The sequence below is a fragment of the Impatiens glandulifera genome, chromosome 7, assembly GCF_907164915.1.
Source record: "Impatiens glandulifera chromosome 7, dImpGla2.1, whole genome shotgun sequence".
NCBI lineage: Eukaryota > Viridiplantae > Streptophyta > Magnoliopsida > Ericales > Balsaminaceae > Impatiens > Impatiens glandulifera.
Window position 1 is genome coordinate 4,547,173 of NC_061868.1, and position 23,266 is coordinate 4,570,438.

General features: G+C 27.0%; 2 protein-coding genes across 4 annotated transcripts; both read left to right on the forward strand.

The window, feature by feature from the left end:
* Positions 1-1,379: 1,379 nt before the first annotated feature.
* Positions 1,380-2,246, forward strand: LOC124946139 (auxin-binding protein ABP19a-like). The gene has a single exon (XM_047486707.1). It carries the CDS (start codon positions 1,440-1,442, stop codon positions 2,064-2,066), a length of 627 nt encoding a protein of 208 aa, XP_047342663.1. The 5' UTR covers positions 1,380-1,439; the 3' UTR covers positions 2,067-2,246.
* A 13,753-nt stretch (positions 2,247-15,999) lies between these two features.
* Positions 16,000-21,726, forward strand: LOC124946066 (exportin-T-like). Of its 3 annotated transcripts, none has more exons than XM_047486625.1 (16): positions 16,000-16,131; positions 16,215-18,050; positions 18,112-18,183; positions 18,263-18,352; positions 18,452-18,541; positions 18,974-19,033; positions 19,164-19,226; positions 19,695-19,793; positions 19,874-20,038; positions 20,181-20,354; positions 20,448-20,513; positions 20,605-20,703; positions 20,840-20,986; positions 21,077-21,177; positions 21,253-21,305; positions 21,583-21,726. In XM_047486625.1, the coding sequence occupies exons 2-14, from the start codon at positions 16,323-16,325 to the stop codon at positions 21,167-21,169; spliced, it is 2,946 nt and encodes a 981-aa protein (XP_047342581.1). In that variant the 5' UTR covers positions 16,000-16,131; positions 16,215-16,322; the 3' UTR covers positions 21,170-21,177; positions 21,253-21,305; positions 21,583-21,726. The 3 variants fall into 3 exon arrangements, with proteins under 3 accessions (XP_047342581.1, XP_047342580.1, XP_047342582.1); XM_047486626.1 differs by having other exon boundaries at positions 16,048-16,131; positions 16,312-18,050; XM_047486624.1 differs by having other exon boundaries at positions 16,002-18,050.
* The last annotated feature ends 1,540 nt before the right edge of the window (positions 21,727-23,266 follow it).

Consider the following 23,266-nt stretch of genomic DNA (forward strand, 5'->3'; position numbering starts at 1 on the left):
TTTTATAAAATTTACCTTTCAAACCGGAAAAAACCGGTTTTTTTTTCAGGTTAGGTCGGACGGTCGGACCGGATTTTGACCGGTTCGAAAGGTGACCGTTTTGAAGATAAAATCCGGACCGCTCACCAAACCGTTTCGCGGTCGGACCGGTTGGACCGCCGATCGGACCGCGTATTTTAAAACCTTGAAAAAAACATTAATGTAATTTGTATTGAATTAAAATTTGAGAATTGCCGGAAGCATTGCAAAGAAAAGAGATAAGATTGTCAAATCATAACTATTAAATAAAAGAAATTAAGATTTCATAATGTCATTACTCAATAAAGATGTATCATGTGAAAATAGTCTAAGCTATAACAGTACTTGTTAAACAAAATTCCCAAAGTTTTGATTTTTTTTTTTTAGAAATATAGCACGAAACCCACTGTCATAACTCATAATTCAAATTTAAGATGTTTTTAGTGAAAATGGAGCTTATAACCTTTGATTTTTTTTTTAAATAAGATTTTTGTCCCTTTAGTTATAAATGAAATTACATTTCAATAAAGGGAAGTGACATGGAATAATATGACAATCTCTTGGAGAGAATAAACCATGATTAAGAAAATATATAACTATTTTGTTGGACATTATCTTTATGACATGGCTAAAACAAATTAAAGAAGAAACTCACATTGAAGTGTGTAGGAGATCCCTAATTTGAAGCACTCAATGTCTTGATGAGTAGTTTTGACTGAGAATTTGAATACTCATTACTTGAGCTAAGTACATGACTAATGTCTTCATGATTGTGAAATATATAGTATGTTGATCCTTATTTCTTTGATATTGATCATGAGTTAATTACTTAATTATGATATTCATGACTTTATTTGTTTATATGTTTTTGTACTTAAGAACCATTTATATGTAATTATAATAATTTGTTTACTACAAGGTATCTTTAATTAATTAAGAAAAACAATCTAACAAAAGAATCCTCAATAATACATAATATCATCATGGCAATCAAATTTTCTTTAAGAGACAACCTCTCTCTAATTTATGTCACACCTTTGTCCCTCACCCATTTCATTAATGTTAATTTTGTTTTATGTCACGGGGCATATATATTCGATTTTCTCAAAATGGTTAGTTGGAGGCTAGCTCATGCATGAAAATGAAATGTAATGGGGGGAGAGGTGGGGGGCCATTAGGCCCATCACACTTATTACAAGATGTCAATAAGAAAAAAGTGGAATATTGTTGTTTTTTGTCCAATTCCCAATGCTAAAGAAAGTCATATATGGCTTAGGCATTTGCGGTTCTCATTCATTCACTCCATATATCTTACCTTCAAATGGGGCACCACAATTACCCTATATAAACCTAACCCCCCAACACAATACCATTGCACCTCATCATCAAAAACCCTAATCTTTTACTCTTGTCTATCCACAATGTTGCGTCTCATTTTCACCCTCTTCTCCATCCTCATCCTTTCCCACCATGTTTCGTCCCTAGACTTTTGTGTAGCCGATTTGAAGGGCCCGTTAACTCCATCCGGCTACACTTGCAAGTCCCCAGCTAGTGTAACTACCGAGGATTTTGCATTTGGACTTGGCAAAGCCGGAAACACATCCAACATCATTAAGGCTGCGGTCACTCCGGGCTTTGTGGGTCAATACCCGGGCCTTAATGGTCTAGGAATTTCTTTGGCACGACTCGATCTTGCCCCGGGTGGTGTCATACCATTCCACACACACCCTAGCGCAACCGAGGTTTTGCTTGTTGTTCAAGGATATGTTCAAACTGGATTCGTTGCATCTGATAACAAAGTTTATTATAAGACACTTAAGAAGGGAGATGTGTTTGTTTACCCACAAGGATTGTTGCATTTTCAAATAAATGCTGGTGGAATTGCGGCCGTTGCGTTTCCTTTCTTCAGTAGTCCCGACCCGGGACTACAAATCCTCGATTTCGCACTGTTTGCGAATGATTTGCCTACTAAGATAATTGAGACAACCACTTTCCTTGATGAAAAGACAATTAAGACACTTAAAGGTGTTCTTGGAGGAACCAATTAATTAATTAAGGAGTTTGGTTAGAACTACTCATGTTTGATTCTTCATTGTTCAGCTGATGATCAGCTAGCCCAGTCCAATTTGTTATTTTTAATGTTTATTTTGATTGTCATTGTGCATTGTAATTTAAGTATTGTTTTTAATTAAGCATGGATGCTTTTTTTAAAGTTGTCCGAAGTACTATTATGTGTTTTTTTTCCTATTAATTAGCTTAATTAATAAACCACATTTTCTTTTTTGCTCTAAATTTAATTGATTTGGGATTTTTTTTAGTCTATTGGTGTGATTTGTATTAGAAGTTTATTCAATCTCCTCCACTACTGAGGGTTTTGTTGAGTGGTTTTATTGTAATGGTTTGTTAGCTTGGATAAGTCCAACAAACACATGGGGTGAGACAGTTCATTTAATAAAAAAAAATATTAAGTTAAATTTAAATTTTTATTTGTTAATGTATTCAAATCTAAAAAATAAATAAATAATTTTAACTAAAATTAGGGTAGCCAATCTTTTTTTTTTCTAGTTGGGGCCTAGACAACCCAAAACTCGGGTTAGACTTAGTATCCCTCCACACCTCCACACGGTTGTTAACTTAACTCATATGACATGATATTCACGTAATGAAAATCCTATTTTTTTTTAATCCGGATTTCTAATATAAAAAATAAGAAATATAATTGAAACCAATTAGAATATGAATGTTTATTAAAATAAGAAAAATGTTTATAAGTACAATTAAGTCTTTTAGTTCAAATTTCTTGTTATAATAATTATGTTTTTAGTTCAAATTCTTAGTAACATGATTAGTTTGATGTATTAAACTTCTTATAATAATGAATAACCAATAAGCTCAATCAAACAAATCTGAATATGAATATGCTATCTCTTATGGCTAGGGGTGAGCATAATATGGGTTTACCCAAACCCAACCCTAATCCAAACCCAAAATATTAATTTGGGTTGGTTAATATGGGTTGGGTTGAGTATGGGTTGGGTTGAGTTTAATTTGGGTTGGGTTAGAGTTACCTAAATTACCCAAATTATATAAATTTAGTTTAATTCTCTATTATTAATCCAATATAAACTAATCATCTTCCAACTTTAAGTCGAACACGTTTTTAACATGTTTAACATATTTTTCATACGTTTAACATGGTTTGCACACATCTAACACGTTTTTAATATTTTTAACACGTTTCACTTATAACATTTTTTCACACGTTTAACACGTTTTTCACACGTTTAACACATTTTTCACACGTTTTTCACTCGTTTTCACATTTTTGACACATTTTCACGTTTTTGACACGTTTAACACGTTTTTGACATATCTAACACATTTTCACACTAATAACACGTTTTCACGTTTTTGCACGTTAAACACGTTTTTGACATGTTTAATACGTTTAACGCATTTTTGACAAGTTTAACACGTTTTTTTACGTTTTTGACACATTTAACACGTTTTTAACTATTTAATACGTTAACACGTTTTTTTTATAAATTTAACACAATTTTCACGTTTTTGGCACGTTTAACACGTTTTTGATAAGTTTAACATGATTTTCACGTTTTTGACACGTTTAACACGTTTTTGACATTTTAACACGTTTTTGATATGTTTAACATGTTTTTCACACGTTTAACATGTTTTTCATATTATTATCACGTTTTCACACTTAAAACATGTTTTTCACACGTTTAACACGTTTTTATGTTTTTGGCACGTTTAACAAGTTTTTGACATGTTTACACGTTTTCATACTAATAACACGTTTTTGTCATGTTTAACATGTTTTTGACATGTTTAATACGTTTAACGCGTTTTTGACAAATATAACACGTTTTTGGCACGTTTAACACGTTTTTAACATAACTAACACGTTAACACGTTTTTGATAAGTTTAACACGATTTTCACGTTTTTGGCACGTTTTTGATATGTTTAACACGTTTTCACATGTTTAACACGTGTTTCACACATATAATATGTTTTTCACGTTTTTGGCATGTTAAACACGTTTTTGACATATTTGACACGTTTTTGACATTTGACACGTTTTTCACACATTAACACGTTTTTCACATTTTGGTACGTTTAATACGTTTTTGACATGTTTAACATGTTTTTCACATTCTTAACACGTTTAACATGTTTGTAACATGTTTAATACGTTTGTAACATATTTAACACGTTTTTGGCACGTTTAACACGTTTTTGACATTTTAACACGTTTTACACATTTAACATATTTTTTTGCACGTTAACACGTTTTGATAAGTTTTAACACGTTTTGTCACGTTTAACACATTTGACATTAAACATGTCAAAAATGTAAAAAACATGTTAAACGTGTCAAAAACGTGTTAAACGTATCAAAATATGCCAAAAACGAGGAAAACGTGTTAAACGTGCCAAAAACGTGGAATATGTGTCAAAACGTGTTAAACGTGTCAAAAACGTGAAAAACGTGTAAAAACATGTTAAACATGTTACAAACATGTTAAACATGTTACAAACGTGTTAAACGTGTTAATAATGTGAAAAACGTGAAAAAACATGTTAAACATGTCAAAACGTGTTAAACGTGCCAAAACGTGAAAAATGTGTCAAAATGTGTTAAATGTGTCGTAATCGTGAAAAATGTGTCAAACGTGTTAAAAACGTGTTAAACATGTCAAAACATGAAAATAGTGTCCAACGTGTCAAATGTGTTAAACGTGTTGAATGTGTGAAAACGTATTAAACGTGTCGAAAACGTATTAAACGTGTCGAAAACGTCTCAAAACGTCTCAAAACGTGTCAAAAACATGTTAAACGTCTCAAAACGTGGAAAACGTGTTAAACGTGTCAAAACGTGTTAAACGTGCCAAAAATGTGAAAAACGTGTGAAATGTGTCAATAATGTGAAAAACGTATTAAACGTGTCGAAAACGTGTTAAACGTATCAAAACGTGTCAAAAACGTGTTAAACGTGTCAAAACGTGCAAAAAACGTGAAAACGTGTGAAACGTGTCAAAAATGTGAAAGATATGTTAAACGTGTCAAAACGTGTTAAACGTGTTAAACGTGCTAAAAATGTGTCAAAATGTGTTAAACGTGTCGAAAACGTGAAAAAACGTGTCAAAATGTGTCAAACCTGTCAAAAACGTGTCAAACGTGCCAAAAACGTGTTAAACGTGTTAAAAACGTGTTAAACATGCCAAAAACATGAAAAACGTGTTCAACGTGTCAAAATGTGTTAAACGTGTCAAAAACGTGTTAAACGTGTGAAAAACGTATTAAAAATGTCAAAAATGTGAAAAACGTGTTAAACGAATAAAAATGTGTTAAATGAGTCAAATACATGTTAAATAAAAAATAAAAATAAAATAATTTGGGTTACCCAACCCATACTCAACCCAACCCATACCCAACCCATATTAGTAAATAATATAGGTTGAATTATGAGTTGAGTAAATTTAATTTGTGTTGAATATGGGTTAAGTAATACGGGTTGAGTTTACCCGTTTGCTCACCCTATTTATGGCTGAGATTTGCTTCTATTGCATCATTAAACATTTGTCATTTTTCTCTCGCACCAAAACACACATAAAAGATGGGCTCGTGTCTACTCAATTTATTAAATTGGGCTTATTTGGAATGATTATTCAAATATCTTTTTATTTAAAAAGTAACAATATATTGTTATTTGGAGTTGGTCAATATTTTTTCAAAACAAATATTTAAAGGATATTATTATTTTTTTAATGTTGAATGGTAAATTGATTCTCATAATTATGACATGCATTTCCAGCTTAATTCGTTAACAGAGAATCGAGTTACTCACATTTGGCTCTTTTAGTAAACACTTAACTTAAATTAAATGATATTAATATATAATGATTAAATAAAATTTATATTACTTTAATATTTTGATTAATTAATTACTTGATATATTAAATTAAAAAATAATAATAAAATAATATTTGATTAAATTAAATTATTTAAATAATATCATTCCAATATAATCAAATATTTTATGTCTAATTAAACATAAATATCATGCAAAATTGAATAAAAATGTAATATCAAATTATATTGTAAAAACAATTGAGTTCATTTATAAATCTATGAGCAAAATGAGTCGATAATGTAATACTGTAAAGTAGCGTTTGTTACGCGATATTAATTATATAAATATAAGTTGTATGGAGCATAACTTGTAAGTAGATATTATGAGGTATAAATTATATAGGTTATTAGTGTTTGGTAAAGATATAGAATATGTAAAAATTATATATGTTTTATTATTTTGTGTTTGGTTAATGATATAAGAAAGTAGTACAAAATTTAAAAGACTATTTTACTCTTATATTTATATAATTTTTTTTAATATTTATCTTATAGGTATTTTGTATTATTAATTATATTGAAATTAATACAAAAATAATATATAATTATCGTATAAATGCATTTTTAATATAAATAATACAGTTAGTATATTTTATATATAATTTATTATAATTTAACTTATATAATTATATAAATAAAATTTATTTATATATGAATTAATATTTAATAATTATTTTTTAAATTTGTGTATTATTATAAATATATATATATATATATAAATATTAATTGTTTATATAAAATAAATATTAATAATTTTAATTTTATAAAATAAAATTTAAAATTAGAATGGTATAATTATAAATTAATTTTAAAAATAAATTATATAGATATAAGTTGTATTAATTAATAATAATATCACTAAGTTATATAATTAATTATAAATATGATTTATTTATAATTTTATAAGTTAATTTTATATATGACTAATTATAAATATAATTTTATTTTTTTTAAATTAATTTTATATATGAATATTATTTTTTAATTAACATTATTAGTTTTAAAAATAATTATTATATCTAACTATATATAATTTTTTCACATTTAATTTTTTTATACTTAAAAAATATAAGTTTTTGTTTACATAGATAAATAAAATATATAAAAATTAAAAAAATCAAATAAAAATAAGTAATTAGTTATTTATAATTATTATTATTTAAATTAGAAAATTAAACATAGTTAAATATAAATAAGTATTTAGTTATAATTTATATTATTATTATTATATTTTAAATATAATTAAAAAATTAAAATTTTAATAATTATAAAACTAAAGAACAAAAGTGAAATATTAAATCTTATGCTTAACTAGTAAAGTAGTTACTATATTATATATAAATTATACCTAAATAATCGTGTAAATATAAATAATAATCAACCAAACCGACAAATCTAATTTACTATAAATATAGTTACTATATTTATATTATTATACCTCATAACAAACATAAATATATTAAATATCTTTTCGTTTGCACATGTTTTTATTAGTTTGATTTTTTTCAAAATTTGATCTACTTATATATATATATATATATTTTAAAGTGTTCGGATTCTCGGGTCGAAAGTTGTGGTTAATTTGGATATATATGTGAGAGTAAATGGATACTTGGATATAATTGTAGGTTAACCCGACCATAAACTTAAAACAGTTAAAAATAAAAATAAAATTAAAAATGCTATAAGTATATTTTAAACTTGCAACATAAAAACAAAACTAACAAAAACAAGTACAACCATTTAACCAACTAGGCTAATAATACTTTATATTTTAAATTTAACATCAAATTTGATGAACACGGGACATTTTAACAATTTAAGTTAATATATATATATATATAGTGATGCTTAATTTTTAAAATGTCCGGATTACCGGGTCGAGAGTTGTGGTTAATTTGGATATATATGTGAGCGTAAATAAATATTTGAGTCGGATAAAAATATATATTAAGAATTTTAAACATTGAATACATATTATTATGATTTTTTTATTAAATTTATTTTATTTATATTTTTATACGTGTGCATCACACGAAAGTCTTTCTAATTTATAAATAGATAATTGAGTCGGATTGTGGGTTGACCCACCCATAAACTTTAAATGGTTAAAAATAAATTAAAATGTTATATGTATGTTTCGAACTTGCAATCTAACAAAAAGTGTGATGTCAAAATGTTAAATATTACAAAATATGGATCAAATATTTGATTGACCAACGTGAAAATGTAATGTCTCGAGATGAGATGTTCATCCAAAAAAAATATGTGATGAGATATTTGAGAAGATAAATTGTTTTACCGAAATGAATAAAATGTGTAATGAGTGCGTTCTATATTTTATTTTAATATACTATTCGTGATTTATTAATAATTTTAAACATTGAATACATATTATTATTATTTTTTATTAAATTTATTTTATTTTTATTTTTATTCGCATTAAAGTCTTCCTAGTTTATAATAATATTGTGGGTTGACCCACCCATAAATTTTAAACAATTAAAAATAAAATTAAAATGTTATATGAATGTTTCGATTTTGCAATCTAATAAAACAAGTACAACCCTTTAACCAATTAGACTAATAATACTTTATATTTTAAATTCAACACCAAATTTGATTAACGCGGGACATTTTAACAATATAAGTTTAATTTTTTAACTAACTAATCTATATATATAATGATGCTTAATTTTTAAAGTGTCTGGATTGTCGGGTGAGAGTTGTGGTTAATTTGGATATATTACAATAATATTTTAAATTTTAAAATTTAAAATAACTCAAAAAGAGATTAAAGATTAAATGAGAGTTAATTATTGTGATAATTAAACCTTAATTATTGTGATAATTAAAATATTATATTTATTTTATCCAAATTAAATCCAATAAGGGTTGAAATTATTTAATTATAATTTTAAACATAAATTATGTATAATTGGTTTAAAACAATTAAATAAATATCCCAAAATATCCAAAAATGCTCAAACATAAAAATAATAAACATAATTTTTATTATGTTTCCAGAAATAATTTTGTTGGAATTTTTGGTGAAGAAAAACGCAATAAAGGAGTTAAATATTTGATTTCAAATAGCCTTTCATAAAAAATAAAATTGATAATCTTGTGTACCCAAAATTATATTTAATTGATACAGCAAAATTCTAGACCATCGGATCAGCGCTTAATTTTCATCCAGCGCCCAGGAATCAGCCACGCACGTGCGCGTCCGGTCCACACCGAAACAACTAACGGGACGTCATGCCTATTAGTCCAGTCGCTCAGACGCAGAAGAAACGCCACGGAACGCCAATGACGCGATTTGGACAGATCAAAACAGTGTCGTTTTGATCATCTTCTTCGCAAAAACTTGTAACCTGCGACAATTTTTGGCGATCTTCTAAAAGCTCTAGCTTCTCCGTTAGTCCAACTTATCCTTTGATTTTTCCACTAACTTGCTCACCTTATCGCCACCTTTAATAACCCTATATGTACCTAGGATTGACACTTTACCCTAGAACTAGGCTACAACGAATATGATAGAATTTAGGGATAAGACATTCGATCATCAAATTGAACTTGATTTCGACCTCCTCGACCGAGCTAAAGCTACTATAAATAGTCCTTAAGTGTTTCTCTATCAATCCATCAAACAAACATCACATATTACAGTTCAAATCGAAGAATTCAAATTCTGGCCAAGAACAAATTTTGTAAAAACTTTCTCCGGTGATCTCAGCTTCGATATAGGCTTCGGGATAACTTCCAACACATATGTGGTGTGTTCTCCAATCGTTTGTAAGAATCCAGAATCTTTGGATTTTTATTTGTTATTGATAATTATATTTTTTTAAGTTTGATCGGTTTGATCTGTTCCAGAGTTCAATTGTATGATTTCCTTTTTTAAAATCAATCCTTATATGGTATATGAACTTTTCTGTTGAAAGAGATTTGATCAAATCAACCTTAAACTAAAAAAACAAAAAGTTGAATTGAAAATCTGGATTTTTTAAAATTCATGTTCTTGAGCTTTAATCTTGATTTTTTTTATTCAAATAACTGCTAAACATGTTTGTAAATATGTTAGGATGATTTCCAATCACTATAACATCATCCTGATCATATTTGATCAAACTGTAGTTTTGGAAAAAATGTATTTGGATTTCATCTTAAAAAATTGTTACAATAATACTTTGATGTTCTTGTTTTGGTTGTGTTCAACTAAATTCACCATTTCAAAGCTAATGGAACAAGTATTAGGCCTTGAAATGGCATAATTCAAAAGATCCCAAATTTTGACCTAAAAATATTTTTAGAAATTGATATTTGTAAAGATTGATTGATCGTGATTAAGGTTAGGGTTTTTGTTCTCCATAATCATATGAATCATCTGTAACTTATAGATCATGATTCCATGATCTATATCAAAGTTATAGCTTCTGCAATTCATGACCAATTCAAGAACACTCGGTCCCCGACGACCGAGTCCTATAGGACAAGGACCGAGAAACATGGCCAAGGATCTTCGGTCTGTACCGAGACCAAGGACCGGTGTTCTTGAGTTAGGACCGAGACCTAGGACTGATGTTCTTAAGTTAAGACCAAGACTCAAAACTAGTGTTCTTGAGCAAGGACCGAAGAATCCAACCAAGGTTTTTAACTTCGGACCGAGAAGTTTGACCTAGGATCGAGCTGCCCAAGTCCATGACCGATAAACCTAGACTAGGGACCGAGTCTCCCAAGTCCATTACCGATTAATAATTAAGAATTGGATAATAATAAAAACTCATTCATCAAACACGAAAAGAGTAATAATCAAATATTAGACAAAACCATTCATTTACTACTAATATAAGTCGTGAATAAAAATTAAATAAAAAATTATTAATTTCATTTTTATTTATATTAAACTAAATAAGAAAAAATCTTTTTTCATTTTTATTATATTAAATTAAATAAGAAAAAACCCTTCAAAAAAATATTACAGTAAAACATAAAATTCATAAATAAGTTAGTAATTTTTTTTAAAAAATGAGAATTTAAGAAATATAAGAAATAAAAACTAATAAAAAAATGAAATATAAAGGAGAAATTAATATTAAAATAATAAAAAATTTAAGAATAAAATAAATTATCTAGTTTAATTAATGAAAAAGAAGAAGAGAGAAAATATATTAATATTTAATTAATAAATATATAAATTTAAAACTAAAAGTTAACAATGGTTACTAAAAGAGGCTAAATGAGCCAATTTTTGATAGTACATATGTTTAAATGACCTTTTTATTAATACATACGTCTAAATGAGCTAGTTATACAAGTACATACGTCTAAGTGAGATTTTTTCCTAAATAAATATTATAATTGCTAAATTAAATAGAGGAAGATTGTATTGAATTGTTATTCATGGTTACATAGATTATGTCTATTATATAGACATTATAATTGACATATAAGAAAACTAAATAATATAAATATTGATATTATCACAATTTATAATGTTGTGATAATATCTTACAAATATAATATATTATACTCTAACATCCCAATTCAAACTCACAATGCAACAACAATAAGCATTGAGAGTTTGACAATCAGAAAACGAACACGCAAACAATAAGAAGTTACATATCATTCTTAATCTTCTTTTCTTTCTTCTCTTCTCTTCTGCCCAATCCATTGACCATTCACCAAAAAAACAGCTCTTTTTCGATTCAGACCAACCAAAAATAACAACCAAACCAAAAAACCAAACTGAAATCAACAACCCACAATAACCAAACCAAACCAAAACCAACCAAACCAAACATTACAAACTTAGGGAAAACCCAAACCAAATTCAACTCCCTTTACTCAACAAAATAACCAAAACCAATCAAACTACTAAAATCCTCAATCCAACTAGACGACAACAAATTCACTCAAACAAAATCCAAGACCCCAGATAAGTTACTTAAGAACACCGAAATAACAAATATTAATAATAAATGATTAAAGCCCTCCCTCCATCAATGGCTAAGATAACCATTGATGGAGGCAGCAAAATACTATCACTTAATTAACTCAAGAACGATAACAAGGCTCTGATACAATGTTAAATTAAAGAGAGGAAGATTGTATTGAATTGTTATTCATGGTTACATAAATTTTGTCTATTATATAGACATTATGATTGACATATAAGGAAACTAAATAATATAATATTGATATTATCACAATTTATAATGTTGTGATAATATATTACAAATATAATATATTATATTCTAACAATAATAACCAGACTTTGTTTGTTTTAAATTTAAAACCGTCTTATGACGGGTGCGAAGGACATAGCGCGAAAGCCCTTTTACAACGTAACCAAAATACGAACCTCTTATAGAAACTCTAGTGTAAAATACGTTTGTACACGTACATATTTTTATTAATTTTTCTAAAATCATTTGACAACTCTATTTTCAAATATTTAAATTAGTTATATTTAATTAATTTAAACTAAGTTTTAACCAAATTATTATTTGGTACCCAAATTATTTAAATTTGAATAAAAATAATTATTTCTACATGATTAATTTCTAAAGATCCAAGGTATTCTCAAAATCTTTTAAAATAATATTTTCTTTTAAAAGACGATTGACTGCAAACCAAAGTTAAAATGCATCGAATCTTGAGTCACCCCGCGATATTTTCCGTATTGTCACACGTCGTCCAGACACGTGCCAAACTACGGAGGGAGCGATACCTAGGGGTTACAATGTTATTTGTGTATCTTGAGATAAATATGTTATTTGTTTATCTTTATCTCCTAATTAATAAAATAAAAAATATGTGATATTATAAATATAGTTATTTTTTATATTTTATTAAAATTTTAAGTTTAAATAATATAAAAAAATAATAATTTTAAAATAAAAAAAAATATATATTTAGTTGAAGATATAACATAAATGTGTCTTTATTTAATAAAATAAAAAATCTTTACAATAAAGGAGGAAGAGAGATAATAAGCATTATTTTTTATTTAAAGTCAAACAAAATTTATTTTTTAACATCCTTAATTTTTGTTAATTTGTTGTAAGAAATAGGCACATATTGCTTATATACACAATATATATATAATTTATTAAAATATAATTTAAAGTTGGTATTAATTCAAAACAAGATGATTGAATATACTGATTTTTTTAATTTATGTAATTTGCTTTTCCATTTTCAAAAAGAAAAAAATCAAAAGAATGTTCAAAAGAATATTTAAATAATTACTATTATCTTAAATAAATTTAATGTAAAAAAGTATTATTTATAAAAAGAAATATGACATTATATGCCTATTATGTTATTTAAATAATCACTAGTTATTTAAATAATTTTTTATTTTTCATATATTCTTTTATTAATTAAAATATTAAATATTAATAATACTCTTAAATTTCGATTATAGAAAGATTTTTAATTAAAAAAAATTACCCATTCCATCACATAACTATTATTTTAACTATTGAATCAATCATTTTATTAATTAAATATTAAAATACATTATTTTTTTTTATTAAATTTAAATTTTAAATAAAAAATATATTAGTAATTAAAATTCTAAAAACTTATTCACTTTATCCAACAAAGTTTTATTTGACAAAGTCATATTTTTCTAAGTTATTAATATATATATATATATATATATATATATATATATATATATATATATATATTATTTAATAACAAATTAATTTATTTTAAATTATATAAATTCTTATTTTTAATATAAGAATGTCTACTTCAATTTAGATGTTCTAAATAAACATTAAACTAAAAATATAAACTATATAATAAATCAATATTTATAAATTATCTCTTAATTTATTTTCAAAATTTTATATCTTTTATAAATATATTTGTTATTAAAAAATTATAAAATAATTAAAAGATTATTTGTTTTATCTTATTTAAATATTTTTTTTTTATTTACACTCAATTGTTGTTTTAATATATCTACATTTATTAATTTATACACTATCAACATGTTTACATTATTTTTATTTATACAATATGTTATTAAAAAAATGTTATAATTTTATTATTTAGTTTAGTATTTTAATTTTAAATGATTGAATTGTAAGTTAATTATATAATATTACAAATAAAATATGATGCCTAAATTTGAAAAACTAAATATTATTTTATTTTAATATTAAAATTAATTATATAATTATTTAAATAATAAATTAAGAGACGAATAATCACATATTTTAATAATTTTCAGTATTATATTTACACTATTTTTTTAATTTAGTCTTGTTATACATTTAAAGATTATTTATTATAAATTGTTAAAGTTTAATAATTATACTTTTTAGTAACACTCAAATAAATGATTGCATTTTAATACTTTTTAACTAATTAAAAAATAATATAATAGTTCAGACAATATGACATTACAAACAATGAAAATTAAAGTAAAGTCAAACAAAATCACAACATAATTTATGTGTTAGCATATTTATCTTTAATTATTTTTATTTTTATTTTGTGCTATAGCTTTCTTATAGTTGTTTGTCTCTTGTATGTAACAAATTTAGTAGAACAATTACAAATTCTAATCATATTTTAAAAAAAAAATCAAAGATAATAATGTGTAAATCATAAAAAAATTATTAATGAAAAATTTCATAATAAAAATCTATTCAACTGCATATATATAAGGAATGAATATCACATTGAAATAAATCAAATTTAATACATTAAAGTATTGCAAAATTTTAGCCAAAAGGTTCAAAACTGCCAATTCTTTCTCTAAATGCAATTGATTGCATTTTAACGGCTGCTACAATTATTGCATTTTATGCCTTCTTTTAAAGTATTTGAACGGCTAACCAATTCATTACATTATCAATTTTATTTTATTTTATTTTTTGAATTAAATATACTAGAATCAAATATTAAAATATTTATTCTTAGGCATGTGTGTAACAAAGTGCATTGATTACACAATTTATTTATTTAAAAGAAAAATAGTACAATTTTCATAATCAATGTCCCACTTGACTTGACTATATAAATTATTAAGATTGTACTATAAAAGTTAAACACTTATATGTATCACCAATTATTGTACTTTTCCATTTTTGATATATATATATTTTTCTTAATATACAACATTTAGTCGCTATTTTGATTTTATTTTTTACAAACTATTCTTAAATTTATTTATTTATTTTAGTTTACATTAATTTTTAAAAATTTAATGCTAGTTTTTTTTTAATTTAAAAAAAATGTTATTTTTGTAAAACTAAAATTTATATATTCGAATAAACTAGTAATATAATGATGTTTTGAGAATTATTTTTCTTTTAATAAGTAATTAATTATTATTATTAAATAAAGTAAAAGTTACATATTAAAAAAAATTAATTAATAAATAATACAAAATAAAATTTATAAAATTAATACAAACAATTAATTATATATATATTGAATTATAATAACAATATACAAAATTAAGAATTTCAATTAACAAAATCGAACTATCAATAAAAATTGAGATGCACAACTAATTTAAAAATGAATGAAAAATCTTATAAAAATTATAAAATATCTATACAACTTTTAAAAAATAAAATAACTTATTATTAAGATATGAAAAGAGTTTTATGTAATAAAATTATATTTTTATATTTAATTTTCAATAATAAAAAAAGAAGGTTGAGAATTATGACGGTTATAATAAAATAAAATAATGTCAAAAGATTAATATCTTTAAATTTAAATTTAAATTGATATTTGTATTTTATTCAATTTAAATATGATTTAATTTATTTTTAGTGGTTATTTACTATTTCTTAAATTTTAAAAAATAATAATATGTTGAAATAAATATAAAATAATAAAATAAATATTGAATTAAATCAAAATAAATCACATAAATAAAATATTTAAAAAACATTTTTAAAATCCGAATTTGTTTTGGAAAACCCATATCAAAAACAAACTGCTATTTTTTCTCAATATATATAAGAAATCTTTCTTCTCTCAGAAATCTATGCAGCAAAAACCCATATCATATAAACCCTAAATCCATAACTTCAAAGTTCTTTCTTTGAACAAGTTTAAACCCTATTATTCAATTTTTGTTTCTTCAATCTTACTTCAATCGCAACTGCAAAAATCCTCTGTTTCCTTTTGGGTAAGTTTTCTATTCCCATATACAATTGATCCGATTTCTTACTTGATTCCAATCTGATTCCATTACATTATATTCATATTCAGATCGTCTTCCAAAACCAAATATAAGTATCTATTTCCGATTCATAGTGGGTATTGAAAGAACTGGGCAACAGTGATCTGAGTAGGGAGATTTTTGCAGGGTTTTAAACAATGGATGATCTTGAGAAAGCAATTGTTATAACTTTTGATGGGTTAACGGATTCTGCACTTAATTCCCAAGCCGTTTCTTACTGTCAACAAGTTAAGGATAATCCATCTATTTCATATATATGCATTGATCATCTGTGTTCATCTAAGCTAGCGCAAGTTCAATTCTGGTGTTTGCAATGTCTGCACGAAACTGTTCAGGTTCGTTATTCATCCATGTCTCCACATGAACAAGCGTTTGTAAGGAAATCTGTTTTCTCAATGGCTTGTTTCGATTCAATTGATGGTAAGACGGATTCTGCTAGAATATTGGAAGGGCCTGCATTTGTAAAGAACAAGCTTGCACAGGTTTTTGTCAAGTTAATCTACTTAGAATACCCAGAGATTTGGCCTTCTGTTTTCATAGATTATCTTCCTCACCTTAACAAAGGTGTTACAGTTATTGACATGTTCTGTAGAATCTTAAATTCTTTGGATGAAGAATTGATCAGTTTGGACTATCATCGAAATTCGGATGAACTGGCTGTTGCTACTAGAGTAAAGGATGCCATGAGACAACAATGTGTTCCTCAGATAGTTAAAGCATGTTACGATATTATCTCAATGTGCAGAAACTACGAACCTTTTCTTTGCGCAAATGTCATGGATTCCATTAAAAGACACGTTTCGTGGATTGATATCGGATTAATTGCCAACGATCCATTTATCACACTTTTCTTCGACCTGATTTCAAACGACGATTTGCCAATTCAGCTTCGCGGTTCTGCAACCGGCTGTGTTCTTGCGGCAGTATCTAAACGTATGGAGTACTTAGCCAAGCTGAAACTTCTCCAAACCCTTCAAATAAAAAGGGTATCCAGTTTAGTGATGGAACGACGTTTGGACGATGAATTGTTTGCGAAAATAGCCATTCTTCTAACTGGTTACGCTAACGAAGCGCTCGTTTGCTCAATGCGGTTACGTAACTCTGTGGAATCCAATCGTAGTTGCATTGAGCTTCTGAACGAGGTTTTTCCCTCGATTTTCCATGTAATGCTTACGTGTGAAATCGATATTATGTTTATCATCGTTCAGTTTCTTTCGGATTACTTTGGCATGATGAAGCTTCTCCTTAAACCGAGTGAGGAGCAGTTATTTCATGCAAACCGGATTTTGGAAATCATAAGTTTGCGGATTCGATACGATCCCATTCACCGCAAAAATGTCGATGTTTTTAATGTATTAGGGAAAGAGGAAGAAGATAGGATGACGGAATTTCGCAAAGATTTATTCGTTTTGCTTCGCGGAGTTGGTCGTGTTCTCCCCGATATTACTCAGATATTTATCAAGAACTCGTTAGTTCGAGCTTTTTCGTCTTCTTCTGGCTCGGATAGTAATGTTGAAGAAGTGGAAGCTGCGCTTTCACTTTTCTACGCTTATGGGGAATCGGATACAATGAAAGAAAATGGCATTTTGAGAGATCTTGTCCCAACTTTACTGTCGACGAGACTTCATTGCCATTCGAATAGGATTGTTGCTCTTGTTTATCTGGAAATGATATATCGATATATGAAGTTACCTATTATCAAGGATCATAATGAATATATACCTATAATTCTGTCTGCTTTTCTCGATGAAAGGGGTGTACATCATTCAAATGTCCATGTAAGCCGAAGGGCGGCTTATCTTTTCACAAGGGTTGTAAAACAGCTTAAAGCAAAGTTTGTTCCATTCATAGATACAATTTTGCAGGTAAAAGATTATTTTGATTCAGATTTGTATCAACTGGATGGCTCATATTTTGTTTTTTCAGAGTCTTGGGGATACATTAACTCGATTTACATCAGATCAACTGGGAAATGAAGATGGTAGTGATATATTTGAGGTTAGGATATTTAATTGCCCTATAATTGAATAAAATGTGTTTGTTGGATATGGTTTCATAATTGCTATTGCATTTGCAGGCTATTGGATTGTTAATTGGGGTTCAAGGGGTTTCACCTGAAAAACAAGTTGCCTATCTTTCGTCATTGCTTACTCCACTTTGCCAGCAGGTTGAAAAAATATTAGTTTTCCTTGGGTTATCGGATTCCATACAATTTCTTTTATCAATCAAATGAAACAACTCTGATATAAAACTATGGTCTGATTAGGTGGATGCGAAACTTCAAGATCCCGAAGAATCTCCTGCAAAGATTGTGATTTTTCAGCAAATCGTCTTAGCAATTAATGCCCTTAGCAAGGTTCATTTTTAATTCTCTAATTAGAGGCAAATGTATATTCATGCAACATTAGCCAACCGGCTTTTTTCTGTTAACACATAAACGGAATAAGGAATAGAAAATGGATGGATAATGTTACACCAGTTAAAGTAGTTCACGGATATTTTGCAATTTTAGAAAACATGTTTTCTTCCTTTTATTTACCCAACATTATCTATCCATTTCTGTACATAAAACGGATGGATAATGTTGCACCTGTTATGGTAGTTTGCGGGTATTTTGAAGTTTATGTATATTTGTATATGCCCTTTTATCGTTGATATTTTAGAAAATATTACTGCATGTTGAGAAACATACTAGAGAATGATTCACTTTCTTTTACTTTTCCATTTTTGCCACTTTCTCTGTTTTTGGACATAGAATTGTAACACATAGGGTTTAAATGTAATGCAGGGGTTCAGTGTTCGTGTTGTGACATCAAATCGACCTACTATTGGTCTCATGTTTAGGCAGGTTAGTCTCGATAATGAATCGAGTGTTTTTTTTTTTTTGCTAAGAATGAAAATAGTTAGATGATATGGGAACAAAACTAATGAATCCTGCTGCTAATTTTCCTTCTCATCTTATTCTTCTTCTGGTGCAGACACTGGAGGTTCTCCTTCGAGTTTTAGCTGTCTATCCAAAGATAGAGATATTGCGTATTAAGGTATGTGTAGAATACTCTCGCAGAATATTATGCTATCAAGTCAAATTGCCCAGTATGAAAGATTGAGTAAATTAAATGAAGAAAATTGAGAAATTGCTGTTTTGATTTGATTTCATCCCGATTTTCTTCATTTATTCATTCTCCCCGAATTGGGCAATTTGACTTTGTTGCAGAATGAGCTTATTTGAAAATTTGTATTTTGTCACAATCTCTAGTACAATCACGATTTTATTAAAAAATCACCAATGTTTTAAATTAATAGTGTTTGCTTTTTCATTTGGTATAATTGTTTTTTAAATCATGATCCAAACTATATCATTGTGATTTTATGCAAATATGGCAAATGTAGACTTTTCCGTATCATGATCAATAGGGTCATTATTCAACCGAAGAATTAGAGCAATCAATTCACTTGCACTTCTTGATTTTCATATACCTAATTGCTTACACAACTTTGGCTTTTCTTAGATTACATCGTTCATTCATCAAATGGTGGAGACATTGGGTGGTGCATCTGTATTTCCTTACCTCCCAAAGGCTTTGGAACAGTTGCTTGTGGAGAGTGAGGTTATTATCAATTGTATGCATGCTTGAGTCTCTAGGAACAATTCTATAATTTACCTGAAATCCGTTTCTTTTATTTGTAGCCAAAGGAAATGACGCGTGTCCTACTGTTGCTAAATCAGCTGATTTGCAAGTCCAACACTGAATTACAAAACATATTGGAAGACATTTATCCTGTTATAGCAAGCATGTTTTTAAATCTTGTACCAATAGAAGCGGTTTCTTCTGAGCCAAAATGTAATACTGAGGTATAGGCCATTTCTTGATATCTATGATCTATTTCAACATCTTAACAAATTTGGAAAAAAAATATCACTTTTTTCGTGCACTTTTCACCTTTCCCATCCACTTCTCACCTTCAATGGGTATCTTTTTTGGGTGAAATTGTAGGAAATTCGTGAACGACAAGAGCTTCAGAAACTATTTTACACATTTCTTAATGCGATAGCTATGAATGATATGTCTTCAGTTTTTCTCTCCCAAAAATCTCGAGTATGCTTGGATTCGGTGATGCAAAACTTACTCGAGACATCTTGTAAACACAAGGATATCGTCGTGAGAAAGGTTGCTAATTCTTGAGCCCGAAATGAAATATATAGCGTTTCAAGTTTCCTTCACTTAACTAAACTCATTTTATTTCTTTTGTTGCAAATCCAGCTTTGTGTTCAGATATTTATTAGATTAATTAAAGACTGGTGTGTTGGGCCCTTTGGTGAAGATAAGGTAATGTAACTGTATAATTTTGTCCAACTCTTACTCAGAAAGATGAATGATTTAATGTTTGAAACTAAAAGAAAAAAATTTCTATTTTCAGTTGCCTGGTTTCCAGGGCTTTGTAGTCGAGATTTTCGCAACAAATTGTTGTTTGTACAGTGTGCTTGACAAGTCCTTTGAGTTCACTGATTCTAATACTGTAAGCGAATCATTTCTCTTTTCACTCTTGTAATTTATCTATTTTCATCTCGAAAGCTGATTTAACCCAAAGGTCTAAAATTCGATTCTCACTAAAAACGCCTTGAGATGATTTATTTTTGTTGTTTTTTCTACAGATGCTTTTGTTCAAAGAAATAGCCTTGGTGCAGAAGGTTATGTATGAGAAATTTGACAATGAATTTCTCCTCCATTTTGTTTCTAAATGGTTTCCATCTGCTCAATGCCCTCAAGATTTGGCTGAACAATATTGCAAAAAGTTGAAGGTAAAACAATCAAAATTGGAAAATCATACATTTGAATTTTTGGATTCTCGATCACATAAAATTCTCATTCATTATATGTAATTCTTACAGCATAAAGATTTGGATGTATTAGTTTCGTTTTACCAGAATCTTATCGAGAACTTGAGACATCAAATTCAGAATCTCTCAACAATTAAGTTTTGATCTATAAGGTTGGGAATAACTTGTTTTTATCTTTTGTTTTTTATACCTTATTAACTACTACTGATTGTTTGCGAATTCTGCAGATTTTCTTTTCTTTGTAAATAGCAGATTTTGCCGGTTTTCTATGGACAATGAGGTATGATTGACGGTTTTCTTTTTCTTCAATTTGCGTGTGTTGGACAATAGAATCTAGAGGATCTTCTTTAAGAAAAACGGTTATGATTGAATTTGGTTTATTTTTGTCAAAATGTTTATTACCTTTCAAGGCAATGGTCTTACATAAGAACCAAATTATTGAAGAATTCAACATATCTTTATCTTAATTAATGTTTTTTCACCCATATTAGCATTTAATTCATTATTTAATATGTTAAATCTTGATTGTTTGTTATTTTATTTTTGGTTTGTTTCAGATATGAAAGTCAAGAAGATATGACACAGAAATTTTAGGCTGAATGTTGTTCTTGAGTTGTTTCAAACTGTTGCAAACAATGAGTTTTTTTCTTCTTTTTTTCTATAATTAGCACATTTATTCATTTTTTATTTTATCTTACATAGATATCAATAGATTTTATCTTACATAAATAAATTTGTTCAATTAGATGTTATTTGAAATTATTATTTTGTTGCAGTCTTTTTTACTTAATTTTATATTATTAATTATTTTGAAGTTAATTATTAAGCATATTGGGTGTGTGTGATTTGAGAATGTATATAATAAGAAGAATATGACTCTTCCCTAGGAGATTTTTTTTGTAATTATTTATTTATTAATTTTTTTAACAATAAATAAAAATAAGATAGTATAAAAATTCATAAGCAGCTTTCTACCCAGGTTAATCACTTTTCATCTGATTCAATCCTTTAATTATTGTTTTTTTTTTCTGACATAAAAACTTTATCATAAGAAAAAACTATATGGTAGGTTTGTAATTATATTAAATTATTTGTTCAACAACTTAACCTATAAATCTTGTACTTTATTTACAAACTTGTTCATTGTACTAATGTTTTTTTCTCAATGTATATTTTTTTTATTCTTAATTAAGTTTGCTTTTTAATCTAAAATCAATAATGATTCTTTAAATAAAATAATACAAGATTAAATATAATATTAACATAAATAAAATTTAGACCATTAGCTAATATTAAAAAGTTTGAAGTAAATTCATATTAAAGGATCTACCTGCCTGACTTTTTTGTTTTTTATTTGTTAATTGGCTAATAGAACACTCAAAAGTCCGGATTTACATAGGCTCAATATTTAACTTAAATGGTGAAAAATAATATTTATTTTGCAATATTTACATGTTGATAATATCTATTTTTCTTGTTTATAACTGAAATAATCAAATTAAAAGAATATATTTCTAATTTTAATCATATATTATTAACTCAATAAGAAGTGACAATAATATTTTATAGAAGAAAGATAAGTTCAATGAAGCTGACATTTATTTGTTGTATGCTTTGATAGGGAGGACAGATATGAATGTTTGGAATTCATGCAAGGTGGATCGAAACAAAAAATGTGTTTATCAACACTGTCTCATTCTAGTTTGGAGATTTTGTTTACTATCATTTTTGTCCTAATTGAGTTTAGGAATTTTTGCGAGACACCGTTATACCATATTCTTTAAAATAAAATAAAAAATTAATTATTTTTTTATAAAATTATATGAACGAATTTTTAATATTATATAAATTATAATATATTGAAAATTTATATTATTATAAAGAAATAAAATTTAAAATTCTTATAAAATATGAATAAATAAATTGGTAAGGTTGTATATTAATTGTGTTTATTAGTGTTTTAGTCAAAATCGAACGAGAATACAAATATCATTCATGTCCCATACCCAGCTAATTCGGATTAAAAACTGTGGTGCGTATTATAATTGTCATCCTTATGGTAAGGCTAGCTAGGCGGCCTCTAGGCACCTCCCACAAAGCACCTAAAATAAAAAATAATAATAATAAAGTACCAACAAGGTCTAATCCTTATACAGAGAGTTGCACATGTTGCGCTCCATATTCTCTAAATTTTAAAACTATTAATACATTTCCTTTTAGTTTCCACTTTTAGCAAACAAG